The sequence below is a fragment of the Coregonus clupeaformis genome, chromosome 30 (genome assembly GCF_020615455.1).
Source record: "Coregonus clupeaformis isolate EN_2021a chromosome 30, ASM2061545v1, whole genome shotgun sequence".
In the NCBI taxonomy this organism is placed as follows: domain Eukaryota; kingdom Metazoa; phylum Chordata; class Actinopteri; order Salmoniformes; family Salmonidae; genus Coregonus; species Coregonus clupeaformis.
Genome location: NC_059221.1, coordinates 31815976 through 31838895, shown reverse-complemented (window position 1 = coordinate 31838895; position 22920 = coordinate 31815976). Strand labels below are relative to the sequence as shown.

General features: G+C 45.9%; 1 protein-coding gene across 1 annotated transcript; it reads left to right on the top strand.

Annotated features, from left to right (window-relative positions):
* Nucleotides 1-9205: 9205 nt before the first annotated feature.
* Nucleotides 9206-22628, top strand: LOC121546542 (dysbindin). The gene is made up of 4 exons (XM_041857795.1): nt 9206-9546; nt 19201-19350; nt 19578-19721; nt 22092-22628. Exons 1-4 carry the CDS (start codon nt 9498-9500, stop codon nt 22373-22375), a joined length of 627 nt encoding a protein of 208 aa, XP_041713729.1. The 5' UTR covers nt 9206-9497; the 3' UTR covers nt 22376-22628.
* The last annotated feature ends 292 nt before the right edge of the window (nt 22629-22920 follow it).

Genomic DNA, 22920 nt, shown 5'->3' with positions numbered 1-22920 from the left:
TGGTTTGGGCTTAGTGGGAATATCATTAGTTTTTCAACAGGGCAATGACCCAACACACCTCCAGGCTGTGTAAGGGATAGTTTACCAAGAAGGTGAGTGATGGGGTGCTGCATCAGATGACTTGGCCTCCACAATCCCCCGACCTCAACCCAATTGAGATGGTTTGGTTGAGTCGGATGGCAGAGTGAAGGAAAAGCAGCCAACAAGTGCTCAGCATATGTGGAAACTCCTTCAAGACTGTTGGAAAAGCATTCCAGGTGAAGCTGGTTGAGAGAATGCCAAGAGTGTGCAAAGCTGTCATCAAGGCAAAGGGTGGCTATTTGAAGAATCTCAAATATAAAATATATTTTGATTTGTTTAACACTTTTTTGGTTGCTACATTATTCCATATGTTTTATTTCATAGTTTTGATGTCTTCACTATTATTCTACAATGTAAAAAATTGTACAAATAAAGAAAAAACCTTGTAGGTGTGTCCAAACTTTTGACTGGTAGTGTATATATATATATACAGTGGGGGAAAAAAGTATTTAGTCAGCCACCAGTTGTGCATGTTCTCCCACTTAAAAAGATGAGAGAGGCCTGTAATTTTCATCATAGGTACACGTCAACTATGACAGACAAAATGAGGAAAAAAAATCCAGAAAATCACATTGTAGGATTTTTAATGAATTTATTTGCAAATTATGGTGGAAAATAAGTATTTGGTCAATAACAAAAGTTTCTCAATACTTTGTTATATACCCTTTGTTGGCAATGACACAGGTCAAACGTTTTCTGTAAGTCTTCACAAGGTTTTCACACACTGTTGCTGGTATTTTGGCCCATTCCTCCATGCAGATCTCCTCTAGAGCAGTGATGTTTTGGGGCTGTCGCTGGGCAACACGGACTTTCAACTCCCTCCAAAGATTTTCTATGGGGTTGAGATCTGGAGACTGGCTAGGCCACGCAGGACCTTGAAATGCTTCTTACGAAGCCACTCCTTTGTTGCCCGGGCGGTGTGTTTGGGATCATTGTCATGCTGAAAGACCCAGCCACGTTTCATCTTCAATGCCCTTGCTGATGGAAGGAGGTTTTCACTCAAAATCTCACGATACATGGCCCCATTCATTCTTTCCTTTACAAGGATCAGTCGTCCTGGTCCCTTTGCAGAAAAACAGCCCCAAAGCATGATGTTTCCACCCCCATGCTTCACAGTAGGTATGGTGTTCTTTGGATGCAATTCAGCATTCTTTGTCCTTCAAACACGACGAGTTGAGTTTTTACCAAAAAGTTCTATTTTGGTTTCATCTGACCATATGAAATTCTCCCAATCCTCTTCTGGATCATCCAAATGCACTCTAGCAAACTTCAGACGGGCCTGGACATGTACTGGCTTAAGCAGGGGGACACGTCTGGCACTGCAGGATTTGAGTCCCTGGCGGCGTAGTGTGTTACTGATGGTAGCCTTTGTTACTTTGGTCCCAGCTCTCTGCAGGTCATTCACTAGGTCCCCCCGTGTGGTTCTGGGATTTTTGCTCACCGTTCTTGTGATCATTTTGACCCCACGGGGTGAGATCTTGCGTGGAGCCCCCAGATCGAGGGAGATTATCAGTGGTCTTGTATGTCTTCCATTTCCTAATAATTGCTCCCACAGTTGATTTCTTCAAACCAAGCTGCTTACCTATTGCAGATTCAGTCTTCCCAGCCTGGTGCAGGTCTACAATTTTGTTTCTGGTGTCCTTTGACAGCTCTTTGGTCTTGGCCATAGTGGAGTTTGGAGTGTGACTGTTTGAGGTTGTGGACAGGTGTCTTTTATACTGATAACAAGTTCAAACAGGTGCCATTAATACAGGTAACGAGTGGAGGACAGAGGAGCCTCTTAAAAAAGAAGTTACAGGTCTGTGAGAGCCAGAAATCTTGCTTGTTTGTAGGTGACCAAATACTTATTTTCCACCATAATTTGCAAATAAATTCATTACAAATCCTACAATGTGATTTTCTGGATTTCTTTTCTCAATTTGTCTGTCGTAGTTGACGTGTACCTATGATGAAAATTACAGGCCTCTCTCATCTTTTTAAGTGGGAGAACTTGCACAATTGGTGGCTGACTAAATACTTTTTTCCCCCACTGTATATATGAACGTATTATTCAATGCTTTGCTATGGGCTTTAGTAGTAAAGGCCAAAATCAATATTTTTATGTTTTTTATTTATATATATATAGTGTATATATACCTAAAGGGGTCCTAAATTTTCAAATAAAGACCTTCTCCAGATCCTTCAGGTTTCGGGGCTGTCGCTGGGCAATACGGACTTTCTCCCTCCAAAGATTTTCTATTGGGTTCACGTCTGGAGACTGGCTAGGCCACTCCAGGACCTTGAGATGCTTCTTACGGAGCCACTCCTTCGTTTCCCTGGCTGTGTGTTTTGGGTCGTTGTCATGCTGGAAGACCCAGTCACAACCCATCTTCAATGCTCTTACTGAGGGAAGGAGGTTGTTGGCCAAGATCTCGCGATACATAGCCCCATCCATCCTCCCCTCAATACGGTGCAGTCGTCCTGTCCCCTTTGCAGAAAAGCATCCCCAAAGAATGATGTTTCCACCTCCATGCTTCACGGTTGGGATGGTGTTCTTGGGGTTGTACTCATCCTTCTTCTTCCTCCAAACACGGCGAGTGGAGTTTAGACCAAAAAGCTCTATTTTTGTCTCATCAGCCCATATGACCTTCTCCCATTCCTCCTCTGGATCATCCAGATGGTCATTGGCAAACTTCAGACGGGCCTGGACATGCGCTGGCTTGAGCAGGGGGACCTTGCGTGCGCTGCAGGATTTTAATCCATGACGGCGTAGTGTGTTACTAATGGTTTTCTTTGAGACTGTGGTCCCAGCTCTCTTCAGGTCATTGACCAGGTCCTGCCGTGTAGTTCTGGGTTGATCCCTCACCTTCCTCATGATCATTGATGCCCCACGAGGTGAGATCTTGCATGGAGCCCCAGACCGAGGGTGATTGACCGTCATCTTGAACTTCTTCCATTTTCTAATAATTGCATCAACAGTTGTTGCCTTCTCACCAAGCTGCTTGCCTATTGTCCTGTAGCCCACCCCAGCCTTGTGCAGGTCTACAATTTTATCCCTGATGTCCTTACACAGCTCTCTGGTCTTGGCCATTGTGGAGAGGTTGGAGTCTGTTTGATTGAGTGTGTGGACAGGTGTCTTTTATACAGGTAACGAGTTCAAACAGATGCAGTTAATACAGGTAATTGTCACAAGCTGGGCTTGAACTCCGGTCTCAGATGTGGAGAGCTGGGGGTAATACCCCTTAGCCACAGAGGAGGTGTAGTAGGACCCAAATGAAACACCCAAGGCAATACTCCAGGCAAGTAGATTTAATGTAAAAACAAAAGTTCTTAGCACTTCAAAAATAGTCCAACAAAAGTTCTTCTCAGAAAGAGGTATACTAACAAAACAGGAGGCAAAACAAAATAACTCCACGAGGGGAGAAAAACAAACCAAAGATAACTTAGAAAACCTTACTTGGAAAGACACGGTGGAACAAAGCAGGAGACACATAGCCAGGACTCAATAACCAAGTGAGAAACAAGGGGAAAACACACAGCTAAAATACACAAGGGGAAACAAGGCACAGGTGACCTGGATCAAACTAATTAGGACACACGAGGAAGAACTAAGGCAGAGGGGAACACAGATGACCTCTAGAGGCCCGGAGACAAACAGGAGGCAGGAAGCTGACAGGACCCCTCCTCTAGGAACGACTCCTGACGTTCCTTCCAGAACACCCCGGCCCCAGGGTGCGAAAATCTCGGATCAAACCTGGGTCCAGGATGTCCCTGGCTGGAACCCAGGAGCGCTCCTCTGGCCCGTAGCCCTCCCAGTCCACCAGATACTGCAGAGAGTTCTGGACCCTCCGGGAGTCCAGTATCCGGCGGACTGTGTAGGCTGGCTGGCCGTCAATGATCCTGGGAGGTGGCGGGGGTCTGCGTGGGGGGGCAAAAGGAGAAGACAAGACAGGTTTAAGGAGTGAAACATGGAAAGTGGGGTTAACTCTAAGGGAGCGAGGCAGAACCAAACGATACGAAACAGGGTTAACCTTTCTAGCAATGCGGAAAGGGCCGATGTATCTCTGGGAAAGCTTCCTGGATTCGACCCGGAGGGGCAGGTTCTTAGTGGCCAACCAAACTCTTTGACCAGCTCGGAAACTAGGGGCCGTCCGGCGGTGTCGATTAGCCTGACTTTGGTATCTCTGGGAGGTCCGAAGGAGGATACACCTGGCCTTCTTCCAGGTCCGCCTACAGCGTTGGACAAAGCGCTGGGCCGAGGGAACACCAACTTGCGCCTCTTCCTCTGGAAATAATGGAGGGTTGTAACCGAACTGGCATTCGAAGGGGGACAATCCGGTGGCTGAAGACTGGAGGGTGTTGTGGGCATATTCAGCCCAAATGATATAGGTGGCCCAAGACGTGGGATTACTGGCCGCCATACACCGTAGGGTGGTCTCCAGATCCTGATTAATCCGTTCCGTTTGGCCATTAGACTCTGGATGGAACCCCGACGATAGGCTGGCTGTGGCCCCAATAAGCCTGCAGAAGGCCCCCAAAACCGGGACGAGAATTGGGGACCTCGGTCAGAGACCACGTCCAGGGGAATGCCAAATATCCGGAAGACATGGTTCATGAGGAGCTCAGCAGTCTCCTTAGCCGAGGGCAGCTTGGGCAGGGGAATAAACCGGGCAGCCTTAGAGAACCGGTCAACGATCACTAGGATGACGGTGTTGCCCTGGGATGGAGGAAGTCCCGTAACAAAGTCCAGAGAAAGGTGTGACCATGGCCTTCGAGGAATAGGTAAGGGATGGAGCAGTCCCTGGGGTCGCTGGCGTGCCGACTTTCCCTGGTTGCACACCGGGCAGGCCTCAACATAGACCTGCACGTCCTTCCTGATGGACGGCCACCAAAACCGCCGTCGGAGGAATTCCAGTGTGCGAGCACTGCCTGGATGGCATGTCAAGGGCGACTCATGACCCCACTGCAAGACGCGGGCCCGAACAGAGAGAGGAACGTACAGGCGACCGGCAGGACCACCGCCCCGGATCGGGCTCATGGACAAGGGCTTCTCGTACCCCTCTTTCTAGTTCCCACTGAAGAGGTGCGACGATCCTAGACCTCGGAATAATCGATGCCAAGGGCTTCTCTTGTACCTCGGGAGAATAGGCTCGAGACAGGGCATCCGGCTTGACGTTCTTGGTGCCAGGTCGGTAAGACAGGAGGAACTGGAATCGATTAAAGAAAAGGGACCATCGTGCTTGCCGAGGGTTCATCCGCTTAGCCTGTTGGAGATATTCCAGGTTCTTGTGGTCTGTGAGAACCTGGAACGGGTGCTGAGCCCCCTCAAGCCAATGGCGCCACTCTTCCAAGGCCAGTTTTACTGCAAGTAACTCTAGATCCCCCACGTGGTAGTTGCGCTCGGCCTCAGACAGGCGGCGAGACATGAAGGCACAAGGGTGTAATCTCCCATCCTCACCCCCTCTGTGACAGGACGGCTCCCACCCCCACCTCTGAGGCGTCCACCTCCACCACGAAAGGTCTTTCTGGGTCAGGAGTCACCAGAATCGGAGCAGACGTGAAGCGGCGCTTGAGATCCTCGAAGGCCCCTGCTGCTTCCGGACCCCAGTGAATCTTGGTCCCTCCTCCCTTGGTAAGCGTCGTCAAGGGGGCTACCACCGAGCTGAAATTCTTGATGAACTTCCGATAGAAGTTAGAAAAGCCAATGAACCGTTGAACCTCCTTGACCGTGGCAGGTGTGGGCCAGCTGCGGACCGCTTCGACCTTCTTGGGATCCATCTCTAGGTGCCCGGGAGTGACAATAAACCCGAGAAACTGAGTCTGAGAAACATGAAATTCACACTTCTCAGGTTTAACGTAGAGGTGATTGTCCAGGAGCCTCTGGAGAACCCGGCTAACATGCCCCTCATGCTCCTTCAGTGACCTCGAGAAGATGAGGATATCGTCCAGGTACACGAAGACGAACAGATTAAGCATATCCCGGAGAACATCATTAATCAGGGCTTGGAATACTGCGGGGGCATTGGTGAGCCCGAACGGCATCACCCGATATTCATAGTGCCCCGTGGGCGTGTTGAACGCCGTCTTCCATTCGTCACCTTGCCGGATCCGCACGAGATGGTAAGCATTGCGGAGATCCAGTTTAGTAAAAATGGAAGCCCCTTGAAGCAGCTCAAAAGCAGTGGCCATGAGAGGAAGAGGGTATCGATTCCGAACCGTGATCTTGTTGAGTCCCCGGTAATCAATACAAGGCCTAAGGCCCCCGTCCTTCTTTTCAACAAAAAAGAAGCCCGCCCCAGCCGGGGAAGTAGAGGCATGGATGAGGCCAGCTGCCAAGGACTCCTTAATGTAGGTGTCCATAGCGGCGTGCTCGGGGGAGGACAAGGAAAAGATCCGACCTCTAGGAGGGCAGCACCCAGGGAGTAGATCAATGGCACAGTCATACGTGCGATGAGGCGGTAAGGAAGTAGCCCGGGCCTTGCTGAACACAGCCTTGAACCGATGGTAAACACTGGGGACTAGGGAGACGTCAACAGACTCTTGAAACTGGGTACTAGGGGCTGAGGAACTCTGAAGCATACAGGTGAGTTGGCAAGTGGGACCCCAGCTTAGAATGGTGCCAGTAGACCAGTCGATCTGGGGATTATGTCTGCATAGCCAAGGGTGACCCAGGATTATAGGATACTCGGGAGAGTCAATGAGATAGAAGGTTTCCTCCTGCTGGTGTTGAGAGATGGTAAGTCGCAGGGACTGAGTCGCCTCTGTAACCTTTCCTGGTTCCAGAGGTCTGCCATCTAAGGCTGTAACTGCCTGGGGATGAGGAAGTAGTTGGGTAGGGATCTTAAGTTCCTTAGCCAAGGTTACATCCAGGAAATCACCTGCGGCACCGGAATCGATCATAGCCTGGACCCGATGCTGGTGGCCCTCCCAGGACAGAGTGGCTGGAATAGCCAGGACAGCGTTAGTAGGAGGAGCTCTAATTCTCCCCATCACAGCCCTCCTGTAGCTGGGCGGGGACTGGCGTTTCCCAAGCTCGGGGCAAGTGGAGCGGAAGTGGCCGGCAACCCCGCAGTAGAGGCACCGACGCTCCCTCATGCGACGTTCCCCTTTCGTTGGGAGAAAGCCTGGAACGGCCTAACTGCATGCTCTCCGGGAATCCTGGAGCAGTTCAGGAGCCGGGAAGCTCTGAATGACGGAGTCCAAACAGGAGAAACAGAGCTGCTCCGAGGAACTTGGGACTGAGACACCTGGCGGCGAGCCGTTCTCCGCTCTCTTAGACGATTGTCCAGGCGGATGGCCAAGGCTATGAGGGACTCGAGATCTCCAGCTGGTTCTCGGGTGGCTAACTCATCTTGAAGGGGCTCAGATAACCCTCCCTGAAAGCAGACCCTCAGCGCTTCATCATTCCATCCGCTCCTTGCTGCTATGGTCCGAAAATCAATGGCGAAATCTGCCGTGCTTGGGGGGCCCTGACGGAGAGACAGTAGGCGCTTGGAAGCCTCCCGCCCACTGACAGGATGATCGAACACCCGCTTGAACTCTTCTACAAATGCAGCGTGGGAGTCACAACAGGCCTCCTGGGACTGCCACACCGCAGAGGCCCAGGCGAGCGCCTTGTCTGAAAGAAGGGTAATGATGTAGGCAATCTTGGAACGGTCTGTGGGAAAACTTGAGGGTTGGAGCTCGAAGGTGAGGGAGCATTGGGTGAGGAAACCCTGGCAAGAGCTTGGATCCCCAGAAAAGGGCTTGGGAGGTGGTAGTCGGGGCTCCGCCAACCGAGAAGGCCTGTCGTCACTGGGAGGTGACCTGGGGGAAGGGAGAGGACCAAGGAGGCGTTCAAAGAGCTGGTGAAGGGAACTCATCATTTCGGCCAGGAGTTGAGAATGTCTAGCCATCAGCTCCTCTTGTCGGCTGAGAACGGCTTCATGGCGCTGGAAAGAAGCCTCATGTCGAGTGATCACCGCCAACAGGTCCTGGGAACTGAGTGTTTCTGGGTCCATGATGACTTGGTTATTCTGTCACAAGCTGGGCTTGAACTCCGGTCTCAGATGTGGAGAGCTGGGGGTAATACCCCTTAGCCACAGAGGAGGTGTAGTAGGACCCAAATGAAACACCCAAGGCAATACTCCAGGCAAGTAGATTTAATGTAAAAACAAAAGTTCTTAGCACTTCAAAAATAGTCCAACAAAAGTTCTTCTCAGAAAGAGGTATACTAACAAAACAGGAGGCAAAACAAAATAACTCCACGAGGGAGAAAAACAAACCAAAGATAACTTAGAAAACCTTACTTGGAAAGACACGGTGGAACAAAGCAGGAGACACATAGCCAGGACTCAATAACCAAGTGAGAAACAAGGGGAAAACACACAGCTAAAATACACAAGGGGAAACAAGGCACAGGTGACCTGGATCAAACTAATTAGGACACACGAGGAAGAACTAAGGCAGAGGGGAACACAGATGACCTCTAGAGGCCCGGAGACAAACAGGAGGCAGGAAGCTGACAGGTAATGAGTGGAGAACAGGAGGGCTTCTTAAAGAAAAACTAACAGGTCTGTGAGAGACAGAATTCTTACTGGTTGGTAGGTGATCAAATACTTATGTCATGCAATAAAATGCAAATTAATTACTTAAAAATCATACAATGTGATTTTCTGGATTTTTGTTTTAGATTCCGTCTCTCACAGTTGAAGTGTACCTATGATAAAAATTACAGACCTCTACATGCTTTGTAAGTAGGAAAACCTGCAAAATTGGCAGTGTATCAAATACTTGTTCTCCCCACTGTACATACTTACAGAGCATATATTTTCACACACAAAGAAGAGAGGAGGGGTTTTACTAATCCCGGTATGTTCCTCCACATTATGTAAGAGGCACTGCTCCACCTTATCCTATCACATGCTGTCCCCCCTGTGGGTGTCCACTTGGTACAGGCCGCACTGCCTTAACCCACACTCTATCCCTCTCTTCCTAAGCTGCAGCTCTGACAGACAGACAGAGAGAGAGAGAGAGAGAGAGAGAGAGAGAGAGAGAGAGAGAGAGAGAGAGAGAGAGAGAGAGAGAGAGAGAGAGAGAGAGAGAGAGAGAGAGAGAGAGAGAGAGAGAGAGAGAGAGAGAGAGAGAGAGAGAGAGAGAACAACAGAGCAAGAGCAGGTGAGAGAGTATTAAGCAGACAAGAGGAGAAGAGAGGGTAAAACAGAAGACATAGTATTTTCCTGTGAGGAATATCTCAGATGTTCTTGTTTTTTAAGCATTCTCAACAGATCTAGAGACTAGATGACCAGGTTTTACATACCGCAGTGTCCTGTCTTGGAACTCTGACAGGAGTGGACACACACACACACTCATACACACACTCCCTCTCTCGCACACACACCTGCATACACAGAGGTAGACATTCTCCATCACTGTCTGCAACCCCCCTCGATTGGACCATGTCCACGTCCTCGTCTGGATCGACCAACCACAACAAGCGTCAGTCATGTGAGTAACTCTGTGTTGCCAATCTATACCAGCTCTGAAAGTAATTGAAAGTGGTAGTAGTTAAACCTAATAGACTATAAGGAGTTCATCACAATGGTGCATTGATATTCGATTATGTAAACATGTGTCTACCACTGTCCAGTAAATTCCCCAACACATATAACACATATATTTCTAGCCAATAAGTTAATAATTATGCTTTAATTGTGATCCTAATTATACTGTAAATCTAATTAATTTGAGCATTTTAGGATATTAGGCTTCAGTAGGACAGTCATATTAGACTGTACCTTTCTCCATCTAGTTAATAGCTGTCTGTCCATCTTTCTGTACTGTAGATTGGTTTAAACTGATACATACTGTAGTAGAGAGACGGATACTGAGATTAGTCCGAGATTAAGATATATTTATATTTAGTATTCCACAATAGGTGTGACTGACACCATACCACCATGGTCGGTAACCGAAAATTTATTTTTGATACATACACCTGATGCTATTTTCACCGCAGCTTCACTGAATCCAAATCTCACCTACCTGGTTTCGGTTAAAGGAGATACAATTGATAATGACATTGTCAAAGTGTTTGACCAGTAAGGTCCTCTGTGATTGGATAAAGGACAATAAGCAGGGATGTGGTTGGCTTTGGTTTGTGTTTGATTCCTGTTGAACATGTGTGGTCCCATCACAGGATCACCATGGTCAGAGTTACAATGAGGTCATCACATGTGGTCCATGCTGCAGAGAGAGAAAGAGGAGGAAGAAGGGAGAATAGTATTAAAAGATACACTACTTGGCTAAAAGTATGTGGACACCTGCTCGCCGAACATCTCATTAAAAAATAATGGGCATTAACATGGAGTTGGCCCCCCTTTGCTGCTATAACAGACTCCACTCTTCTGGGAAGGCTTTCCACTAGATGTTGGAACATTGCTGTGGGGACCTTCTTCCATTCAGCCATAAGAGCATTAGTGAGGTCTGGCACTGATGCTGGGCAATTAGGCCTGGCTTGCAGTCAGCATTCCAATTCATCCCAAAGGTGTTCGATGGGGTTGAGGTCAGGGCTCTGTGCAGGCCAGTCAAGTTCTTCCACACCGATCTCGACAAACCATTTCTGTATGGACCTCGCTTTGTGCACAGGGGCATTGTCATGCTGAAACAGGAAAGGGCCTTCCCCAAACTGTTGCCACAAAGTGGGAAGCACAGAATCGTCTAGAATGTAATTGTATGCTGTAGTGTTAAGATTTCCCTTAGCTGGAACTAAGGGGCCTAGCACGAACCATGAAAAACAGCCCCAGACCATAATTCCTCCTCCACCAAACTTTACAGTTGGCACAATGCATTGGGGTACGTTTCCTGCTCCCGAGTCCAATGGCGGTGAGCTTTACACCACTCCAGCTGCCACTTGGCATTGCGCATGGTGATCTTAAGCTTGTGTGTGGCTGTTCGGCCTTGGAAACCCATTTCATGAAGCTCCCGACAAACAGTTATTGTGCTGACATTGCTTCCAGCGGCAGTTTGGAACTCGGTAATGAGTGTTGCAACTGAAGACAGACGATTTTTACGCGCTACATGCTCCAGCACTCAGCGGTCCCGTTCTGTGAGCTTGTGTGGCCTGTCACTTCGCAGCTGAGCCGTTGTCGCTCCTAGACGTTTCCACTTCACAATAAGAGCACTTACAGTTGACCAGGGCAGCTCTAGCAGGGCAGAAATTTTACAAAATGACTTGTTGGAAAGGTGGCATCCTATAACTGTGTCACGTTGAAAGTCACTGAGCTCTTCAGTATGGGCCATTCTACTGCCAATGTTTGACTATAGAGATTGCATGGCTATGTGTTCGATTTTATACACCTGTCAGCAATGGGTGTGGCTGAAATAGCCGAATAAACTAATTTGAAGGGGTGTCCACATACTTTTCCACATACTTTTTTAGTGTATCCCTAGTGTATTATTAAATATCTATTTGAAGGAGTTGGTGGTCTGACGTCAACAACAGTCAGTTGAATGAATCCTGTGGTAGAATGTAACACTCTCTGGCTGGTAGGATGTTCTCAGGTCTCTCACAGTATGGTGCTGTCTAACAGGTGTCTGTCTCTCCAAGTGAACACCATGTCCATACCTCCCTACCTAATATGAGTTGATCTGACAGGATCTGAAAGGTGTGAGAGATTTGTTGAAAACCTATCCATCGTTTTTAGATCTACCAAATGTGCCAATGTGTAGAGGGACACGGGGTTAATATGGAACTAGACAGTCTAGGCACCTCACTTTAACCCTTCCACAGCCAGCCCACAGTTGAACTATACATCTTAAGATACTCAGACATATTGCCAACCTACCAAACAACATGACAAACAAAATAAGGGTTGGTCTGCAGTGGGTCTGTTATTAGCTGCCTTACTGTTATCTCCAAGGGGGGTGTCTCAGTTTGGACGTATGTACAGTAGGCTACACACCACAGGAGGCTGCTGATGGGAGGATGGCTCATAATAATGTCTGGAATGGGGTGAATGGAATGGTATCAAACACATGTGTTTGATACCATTCCATTTATTCCTTTCCAACCATTACTATGAGTCTGTCTTCCCCAATTAAGCTGGCACCAGCTGCCTGTGCTACACACATAGTAAGGGATTAACACTCTAACACCATTCTTTCACTAAACCAGAAAAGGTCTGCCTAAAAGACTCAGGCTAGACACGCTAGTACATAGCTACCTCCATCTAAGCTATAGGAAGAGGTGTTAGGTTTAGCTAGCAGCTTAGCATGCTAATGCTAATCTGGTAGAAGGTGTCAAGTATAGCCAAATTGGCTAAGCAAGCGAAATCTTCTAAAAGAATACCGTTTTGATTGCGTCATGAAGACAGTAGATTAACTGTGAGTCAATAACGGTGTCATCATTCTCCAATACGCCTAAGTGAAATCATAAACAATAAGCTAATGTTAGCTAACTAAACTCCTAAGATGCGTTTTAAATGTGTTTGAGTGTTGGGCTGGGGATGGGGGTATGTGTGGGGCTATTTGGCACCAGACCATTTAATCTCTGGAGGTTTAGTATCTCTATGCTAAGTGTCTGTGAAGGTTATGGAGATCGAGTTAGAGACCTGCTCTGATTGAACTAAACGTGCAGCCTTGGGAAGGGATGAAGGTCAAACATACATTTACCCCTCACTGAAGTGCTTTAATGGCTCTGGGAATACAGGTCTACAGGATAGGCCTATGGTCAGAGAGTGGACCTCCCTCTTCAGATTCAGGGAAAAGAGAGTCAGGCACAGGAATCTGTATTCAGCATGTCTCCTTGGAGAAATGGAGGAATCATAGAGATGGACAGTGACGGACAGAGAGATTGGCTAGAAGGAAGATGGATGACCGATCTCATACAGTACTCCATTACCACTAAGATATGCCTGAATGTCGACTGACAGGTCTTCATAGCCCCATGATATATGTGTCTCGCATAACGGCTTGGGGGGGAGGTTGGTGTATTTGAAGTGCCCTAATGGTGATGGTGGTTGGGGGAAGGGCAGAGGCAGCGCTGACCATTATCGCTCCACTCTACTGTATGAGTGTTGTGCTAATGATACGACTGTGTGAAGGAGTAGGTAGCAGGCTGTTGTGGTGCTGCAGTGAGCTGATGATTTATCCCTATACAGACTGCTGTGGCTGAGGGGAGAGGGAGAGAGAGAGAGGGATGGGGTCTGTAAATAATGGCAGTAACAACGAGAAATGGTGCAGCTGGAAACCGTACAGAGGTGGGGTAGACTATCGCTGCACCCCCAGGGGAAGAGGATTGAGCTGGTCGTGAACTGTCAGAGTGATAGAGAATCTATACTCTCTCTCTTTCTCTTACTCTCTCTCAAACACACACACACAAACACTACACACATACTGTATAGTGTATAGAGCCACATGAAAGCTCAATATTAGGAAGGTGTTCTTCATGTTTTATAAACTCAGTGTATGTAACATTGTAAAACTGTAAATGTAAATAATTACTGACTTTCTAGTCTTCTTTTGGTTGACCTCGATATATACAATGGCTTTAAAATACAATAAATCATGTGTTTGCCTGAGTGATATTGGGTAGGGACTCAAACACAGCTCACAGCTCAGAGCCTTCACAACGATTCCATCAAAGGACTAAAATTGTGGTCCTCTGTAGCTCAGCTGGTAGAGCACGGCGCTTGTAACGCCAAGTTAGTGGGTTCGCTCCCCGGGACCACCCATACACAAAAATGTATGCACGCGTGACTGTAAGTCGCTTTGGATAAAAGCGTCTGCTAAATGGCATATTATTATTATTATTATTATATCAGACATAATGTACACTAAGGCACAGACACTTGGGTTGCGTAACATCACTGTCTCTTTTATCTTACTGACATGCACACATACACTCACACACATGCACTCACGCACACACACACACTCACACACTCACACACGTAGCATGTATATGGGTCTAGCAGTGTAAAGCAGAAGGATTGTCTATGCGTTATGTCAGTGACTGAGGGCTTTAAGGTAATTATGGAACAGTATGGGGTGAGGGAGGAGGAATAGGACTGGGGGGGGGCAGAGGTCTTGTTATGGATCAAAGTGTCATGGAATGGCGGAGCGTAACTCATCGGCTCAAACCAATGCCAGCACTGCAGATGGCTTAAGTTGGGGTAATGGCCTACTACTCTGGGCTGTACAAACAGTTGAGGTGTTCTGTTAACTCAGAGTGATGTTATGTCTCCAAAGTCGTATCACAGGACAAGGAGAGCTTGAAACTGAGTCACAATAGCTTGTCTGGAGTGGAGGCTAAGACAGCAAAGTGTCTATGACATGCGGGAGTCACCGAACAGGGCCTTGCCAGTATGTGTTGGTCATACATTGGTCTGTAGATAGAGAGAGAGAGAGAGAGAGGGGGGGGAGAGAGCTCTGCTATGACTGCTGATCTGCTGCTGGCTGTTGTTTTGCCATCAGAGCCAGAACTACGTTAGGACTGTTGGCCTTGCTGCTAGTGACATTATTCTATGTTGCCGTGGTCTTAGATGTTACTATCTTATGACCAGTAATGTCATACACTTATAGATGCTGTGTGATGGGTACAGACTATATGGATTTACATATATCATGTCTATGCAACAGCTACTGTAACTGAGTGTATGTAACGTAGACGCAGGGAGCCAGGAAGCAGGTGCAGGTGGTGAGTTTAATAATAACGAACATGGAGAGTTACAAAACAAGAGAAGTGTCTGGACATGAAAACTGAACCAATACTGCCTGAAGAGTGAGTGATGCTAGGGAGTGCTCAGGGTAATCAGGGTAGTGATGGAGTCCAGGTGTGCCTCATGATGGGGCGCAGATGTGCGTAATGAGGGTTGCCAGATGTGCGTAATGATGGGTTGCCAGGACCGGTGGTTAGTAGGCTGGCGACGTGGAGCGCCGGAGAGGGGGAGCGGGAGTAGACGTGACAGTGTATAACTGTGTGTTAGTCACAGAACACCCACTAACAGAACTCTGGCCTGGCTGCAGTATTCTGACCGCACCATCTGGTCTCTGCAGATTAAGAAAAACATGTAACCATGAAAATACATTCATTTAATAAGTACAGTTTGGGGTATAAAAGTAATAACATAACACAATAACAAAAGGAGAATGGGAACCTCCATTAAAGGCATATTTGGTTTATGTGAGCACCCAAATTCAACAGTCAACACAAGCACTAACCCAGTGGAAATGTTGAGTGCTTTGAAGAAAAGCCACTGGGACTTATGAATATGTTCTTTTGTCGCATTATTGTATAACCATGCATTGGCTTATTATTTTGGACAGTTGCATAAGACAGTGTGTCAGAGGTGCATGGCATATATCAGCCGTAGGGGTCTCACAGTCACATTCAACAACCCCCTACCCCTCCCCCCGCCCCCCAAACAACCCACGTCCTCCTTTTTCTGCCTTCCCTCTCCCCTTCCTCCCACCTCTCTCCCTGTTCTACTTATCTTCCTCTATCTTCCTCTCACTCACCAGCCACTCCCCCTTCTCCCTCCATCTCCACCAATCCTGCCTGTTTAAGCAGAGCCAACGAGAAACACAACAAGCTCTCAAGGGTCTCAGTGCAGAATTAGACGTTCATCCACATTCTCCAAACATCACATTTCAAAGTGTTTTATTGCTCCTGCTGCTCTGTATCGTTCCATTTCTCCAAACGTCAAATTTAGAAGTTAATGGTTAAATTTAGTCACTCATTCTGAATGGTTAAGGTAAGGGTTAAGGTTTGGGATAGGGTTAAAACATTAACTTTAGGCACTCATTCTGAATGGTTAAGGTAAGGGTTAAGGTTTGGGATAGGGTTAAAATAAAAATAAATGACTGGGCTCGAACACGCAACCTTCTTATCCAGTCATGGGATTATGTCTATCCTCCACCCTCACCCACAACGCCCTTGCAAAACTCAAGCCTACTTGATGGTAATAGCACTCACTGTTGCCCCTAGTGGCCGGTTTTGAAGGCATTTCCCGACGTCCTCAGGACATGCAAAGACGTTTCCGACGTCTATCTTGAACGACCTGCCTGGACAAACACACATCTAACACACATTTAAGAACGTACAGTAACACTTTACGGTCATAACCATGTCATAATATGTTATAACAGCTGGTATAACTTGTCATATCCTGTCATAATATGGTCATAACACTGTCATGACCCATATATTTACACCTGTCTGGTTATGACACCTACATAAGAATGTCAAAACCCACATTTATTCAAATGTGTTATTTCCCTGCCAAGACGTTTCCTTTCGTTTGAAAGTTTTTTTCTTAAGTCCTTTGTTGTTGTTGTAATGAATTCTGTTTACAATCATGTTTTTTTCATCATATTTTAAATAACTTAAGTAACTAACAGAAAATACACTTTATGACACTGTCATGAAGCATTATGACCATCCTGTGTCACTTTCCTTAGACTAAGAAAATACACTTTATGACACTGTCAAGAAGCATTATGGCCATCATAAACATATAAGCCAAATAGGTCTATCACATACAGTACATGCCCTTATGTCAGTCATCAGTCAAAAAGAGGGTGTCTTCTCCTGCTCCTGCATTCATCCCAGTCCTCAGCAACAGAACATTGGGGTAGGTGCATGTCTGACATCAATTTGTGCACAATTACAATGATAATTGTATGTGGTCAATTTCAGAAAATGTTATATAACATAAACATACTGTTGACAAGTAGGCTATGGTGTAATGGAATGTTTTGCCTTGTGTGGTAGGTTTTGACACTCTTATGTAGGTGTCATAACCAGCCATAAAATAATGCAATATAAGTCACAACAGGTCTAAATATATGTGTAATGACAGTGTTATGACCATATTATGACAGGTTATGACTGTGTCATAATGTGTTATGATGCTGGGTGTCAATAAAGTGTTACCTAATTTACATACTTTACAGCAGTTTCCCAAATACTTTGACATGGTGGTCCTCTGTAGCTCAGCTGGTAGAGCACGGCGCTTGTAACGCCAAGGTAGTGGGTTCGATCCCCGGGACCACCCATACGTAAAAATGTATGCACGCATGACTGTAAGTCGCTTTGGATAAAAGCGTCTGCTAAATGGCATATTATTATTATTATTATTATTACATGGCTGATGAGTCTTAACACATACATAATCACTAACGGCAAGTTCAACAATTAACTCCCATACTCAGTGCCTGACTCAGTCTAATTTCCCTTGACTGAACTGGCCCTGAATGTCAAGCCCAGTCTTTGAAGTTGCCCACTTAGAGATAAATGGAGAATGCATCATTATTACACCACGCTCATTATATAATGATCACTCCTTTAATTTTATTCAGATGCCTTTTCTGAGTGAAGAGTATCTATCTGTGGAACCTTTTCTGGGCCGGCCAACTTACATAAGTGACGAGGGCAAATAACTTTGGAGAGGGTACGTTTAGACGAGGGATATTCCAATTAATGTAATAGTTCTACATATTGAAACAGGCTGCCTTTTACATGAAACATTAGTTGTGGACCAAGGAAGAGGCAGGGAGTGGGTGACTTCCCCAAGGGGACCATTTCAACATCATTCTTTCTTCTCACACTTTGAGCTGACTTTATCTTCTGTGGATGGAGGCCACCTACACTGGTTCCACTACGTGATGAGTCAGTCTTCACATCCATAGTGTCCTACACAGGGCCAGGTCAGGGAGATAAACACAGAGGCATTAATGAAGACTAGGACCTATGAGTGGGTTGGTTCTGGCCTCCTGTAGGCTGCTATAGTACTGAGAACCCACAAAGATCATAGTGTACACAGAACAAAGTTTATATTTGTGTGTGTCTGTGTGTGTGTATGTGTGTGTGCGTGTGGCACGCATGTGTGGGACCTCTTTGACAGATCCATGGGTTCGGTGGCTAAGGGCGCTGTAGTTTACATAAGCTGTACAGTCAAGTCATCATCAACCGTCTCTTAGTTGCCGTGGTATTCCTGTGTGACTGTCTTATCAGAGCGCCCCCCCTCGGTTTGTGGGTGTCTCCCGCCCCGTGCCCTTCTGCATAGGGCACAACCCAGGCTGCATGGCACAAGACACCCATAACCCTCAGCCTGCCTCCTAAAGCAGAGAGACCTCACAGAAACGATTAAATACAGCAGATATTCTCTACCTCTTTCTTTATAAAATATACAGGCTGAATGTGTCTTTTCTCCATGGTAATATCCCCCTAAATCAACAGATCATCTAACAAATTGGAGTCAGAAAAGTTATCTGCCTCCAACGAATGAACGAATTACAGGCTTCTAGAAGGAATGAGTGACAACTTACTAACTTCAGTATCAGGCTGAGTGTTGATTGATGACACTCATGATTGACTGAGACAGACCATATAAGAACTATAAGAAGGGTGGCCACTCAGATGGCAGAAGTTAGCGTTTAAATGTCCTGTGTCAGGTAATTTGCATGCACGTGCACACATGCACACACACACACAGACAAACACACACACACACACACACACACACACACACACACACACGCAGTCATGCACACACAGTCACACACACAAGGTCACACACAAACACAAACACAAACACACACACACAGGGTGTGACATGAGTCACAGTGTCAGCTCATTGAGCCCAGTGGGCGTGTGACTGGAGTGTGCTGAGGAGGACATAACACAGTTATACAACCCCAACTGGTTAGCCCAGGACAGGAGAGGACAGGACAGGACTGAGTGGAGGTGTGCCTGGGGAAATGTGTCCTCCCTTTCTCCTGGGAATAGACTGCAATTTCTTACCTACATTTTGGATTTCAGAATGGCTCCAGAGAAATGGCATAAATTACATTTATCATTTCATTTTTTAAATCAATTGTTTTATTACATGTTCAAAGAAATGCATGGTCATTGGTCTTCTCATCCTGAGTATATCCAATGTGATTTAGATGTTTTTTCTCTAACTGATATCTATGCAATCCAATACATCCAGGGAGTCCCAAGACCAAAGACCGCTGATTCGTCAGATGGCATGGCTGAAAATGTTAATGTTTTATCGCCCTCTGTTGGCCTGACAATGTAAACGTCAACCTATACAACGCATACCTTGAGGAGTTTGATTGACATTTGGGCTGTATGTGTTCTGTTTTGGTTGCTAGTGGAGACAGATAACTCTCAGAGGGTGTTGGACAATGACTCAGCCCATCATCTGAAGCTAAGGGAGAGACAGCGCTTCTTTGAGGAGGTGTATCAGCACGATATGGACTTCCTCCTGTCCTCGGCCCACCTGCACATCGACAGCAGGAAACGTGAGAGATGCTCAATACACACACCTACACACACACCTATACACCCGCACACCAGCACACCCGCAAACCCGCACACCCACACACACACACAAAAGATAAGCCTCTATTATGTAATCTATGGACTTATTAGAACGCACATTAAAGTCCAAATAAACAGCACATAATTGACTTAATGATAAGTAGTAAATATAGAGCCAGTTTCTGAGTGTGATGTGTTGTCCATACAGCTCCCATGGGCAGTATCTCTTCTATGGAGGTGAACGTGGACATGCTGGAGCAGATGGACCTTATGGACATCTCTGACCAGGAAGCTCTGGATGTGTTCCTCAACTCTGGGGCCGACGACAGCCCACTGGCCTCCCCTTTACCAGGTAATTATGCCACCTTCCTGGCCCCATAAATAACATACTTACCAGGTTTGCTTTTAGGAGAGGGGGCCCATAATAATTGGTCACATCATTTCTCAAAGTAAGGTTTAAATGTGGAGAGATTTTCTTTCTAGAGTGGAATGTACAACTAGCCGTTCTAGAGTGGAAATACAGTCATTATAAAAAGGAACAAGAGCAGTAGTGACTTTTTACATGTACATTTGAGCAGGATGGGATGGGAAAAAATACCATATTTTTCATCAAGCTGTTAGTCATTTCCCTGCGCTCGCTATAACACTGCAGCACCAATGTCCATTGTTTATGTCTGGCATTAGCAAGCCCTAAGTAATCTATTCTTCTCTAAATAAAACATCTCAGTATGTGAGGTTATTCAATAATTTGGTTGGATGGGAAAGAAAACATTACTAGCTACTGCATGAGAGCTGATTGGTTACCTGTTCATTCTCCCTGGGTTTGAACTGGAGTCAATGGAGCTAAAGGACATACATTGCCTTCCTCACATATAGAGGGTGCTGTTAAGACTACCTTGCAAAAACAGTTTTTTTTGTGACATTTACATTTACATTTTAGTCATTTAGCAGAAGCTCTTATCCAGAGCGACTTACAGTTAGACATGTGAAGATATTTAGTATATCAAAAAGGTATACATGTTTTCATGTTTCATGCTTCTTTTTAAACTTAAATTCAGATAGAGGAGGATGGTCCCCCTCTTCCTCCAATGACCAGTCTCTTCTGAACAAGAATGTAGCTGTTCTGTACCTGAGTGTATAGGCCTAGTGGTTCTAGTGGTGGTTCTAGTGGTTCTAGTGGTTCTACTGGTGGTTCTAGTGGTGGTTCTAGTGGTTCCAGTGGTTCTAGTGGTGGTTCTAGTGGTGGTTCTAGTGGTTCCAGTGGTTCTAGTGGTTTTAGTGGTGGTTCTAGTGGTGGTTCTAGTATTGGTTCTAGTGGTGGTTCTAGTGCTTCCAGTGTGGTTATATTGGTTCCAGTGGTAGTTCTAGTGGTTCTAGTGGTTCTAGTGATGGTTCTAGTGGTTCTAGTCTAGTGGTTCTTCGGTAGAGTGTAGCTGTTCTAGAATGGAACCTTATTATCTCTCTGGTTTTCCTGCTCCTGTCATTGTGACCCTATAGGTTTATCAACTCACCCCTGGCCTCTTACAAAACTCTCTTCTATGCTGCTCTAGCCTCACCCACAGAGACTTGGCACAATCTAATTGGTGCCATATCACATTTAAGATGCAAAACTAAAGCTAGAAGAATGACACAAGAGATTAAAACTGCTGTGTATTATGTGTGTGTGAAATGTCTGCACTACCCGGAAAAGGTTGTTGTTGTTTCTCTTTCATGCAAACTGATGTAGGGAAAATAGGGATTCTGTTTTCAGAAGCAGTTTTGTTTACCCTGGCATTTACCCTGGCATCAGATCACTGTGGTGATAGAGGGGGATCAGGTGTATCGAGAGACTCTCTCAGGGAGGAAATCGGTGCAAAACTTTTGGTTTGTTTTATATATCAATAACTCAGTATGAAAGGAACAGCTTTAATTTATACTTAGGGATGTTTCTGGTGTTAGACACCATTGACATGCTGAAGACATAGACCTCATTATTCCTCTATTAGGGCCGATAGTACTGTCATTAACTGGTTTACCCACCACACCCATTAGAAACTCATTACAAACAGTTGAGGAATGTTCACTTGAAAGCGTGTGTTTGGCCCCACCTATCATCAAGCGATTTACAGTCACACTTTATTTGCTCTACAGATGGTCATACTGTCTGTTGGTAAGCAACTGTTGATAAGCAACTGACTATCTGTTGATAAGCAGTTGCTTGCTAAGGTTACGGTTAGGTTAAGGTTTAGATTAAATGTTAGGATAATGGTTAAGGTTAGAGTTAAGGCTAGGGTTAAGGTTAGGATAAGGGTTAAGGTTAGGGATAGGGTTAGTAGATAGTTACTTGAAATGTTACTGATAGGCTGTAGATCGACTTTCCAAATAAAGTGTTACCATCTTTTCATCAGTCTGTTACACCCTTATATATTGCCTTTGATTTAATAATAGAGATAGTATCAACAGAACAGAAGACTTCCATTTCAAATGTCATGGCAGTGCGACTGAGGACATCCTGTTGTTTACACAACACTGAGAAAATGATGAGGTACTGTGAAAGGATGGTAACTGTAAGTGACATTTCAAATGACCACAACAAAGGCTGTCAGGGTTGATACAAATTCCTTTCAGTGGTAATTACATTCCTTTTCATACCATTTCCATGCCTTGAACCTCAATGTCATGATGCTTGTTCCTTTTCTATTATTTTCTACTCATGTCTTCTGTCTGCTCCTCTGGCCCACAGCAGAGGTAGACGATGAAGAGGAAGACGAGGAAGACGAGAGCAAAGAGGTTGTCTACAGGGAGCGTGTGCCAACTTGCGACGGTTGCCAGGGTTCAAAATCTCGCATGTCATCCACCTCTTCCGGTTCCAGTGACACCAGCGGGACCGACACCCATGTGGTCCAATCAGATGACGAGGAGGTGCACGCAGACACCCTGTTGCTGACCTCCGTGCCTCGAACAAAAGATGAAGAGACAGAGGAAGAAGAGGAAGATGAGAGAGGCCTGTCCGCTCCGTTGTCATAGAGACACAAGTCCCTCAGCTGCTCTGACTGTTGTCAATGACAACAAGGAGAGGGTAAACAGACTAACTCAGAGATCCATACATATACAGTACCATCACTTCCTCTTTCCACGTTACCCTGCGGACGCCCCTGGACTTACTTGTGGGAAACCCCTAGCATGGAAAACCCTTGTTATTGTTTGGTGTGTTGTTATGGGTCAACCCACTGGGCACAGATGGCATTTAAGCATCTAGTTTTTATTTACATTTGGTTGAGATGTCAACTAATGTGAATTCAAGATGAAATCAACAAAAAATGTCACCATGTCCTTGGATTTAGGTGAAAAGTTGGGTGAAAAAAAGACAAAATTCCATTACATTTTAGACTTTTTGCAAATCCAATCAAATTTCCACATTGATTCAGATTGCATTTTTTGGTTGAAATGGCGTGGACTCAACGTTGATGCAACCAGTTTTTGCCCAGTGGGAATTGATTCCCTGCGTAACTATGAAACTACTTATTGATGACTCCTCATTGTTTCAAAAATGTTCACTGTTGCTTCAGAGC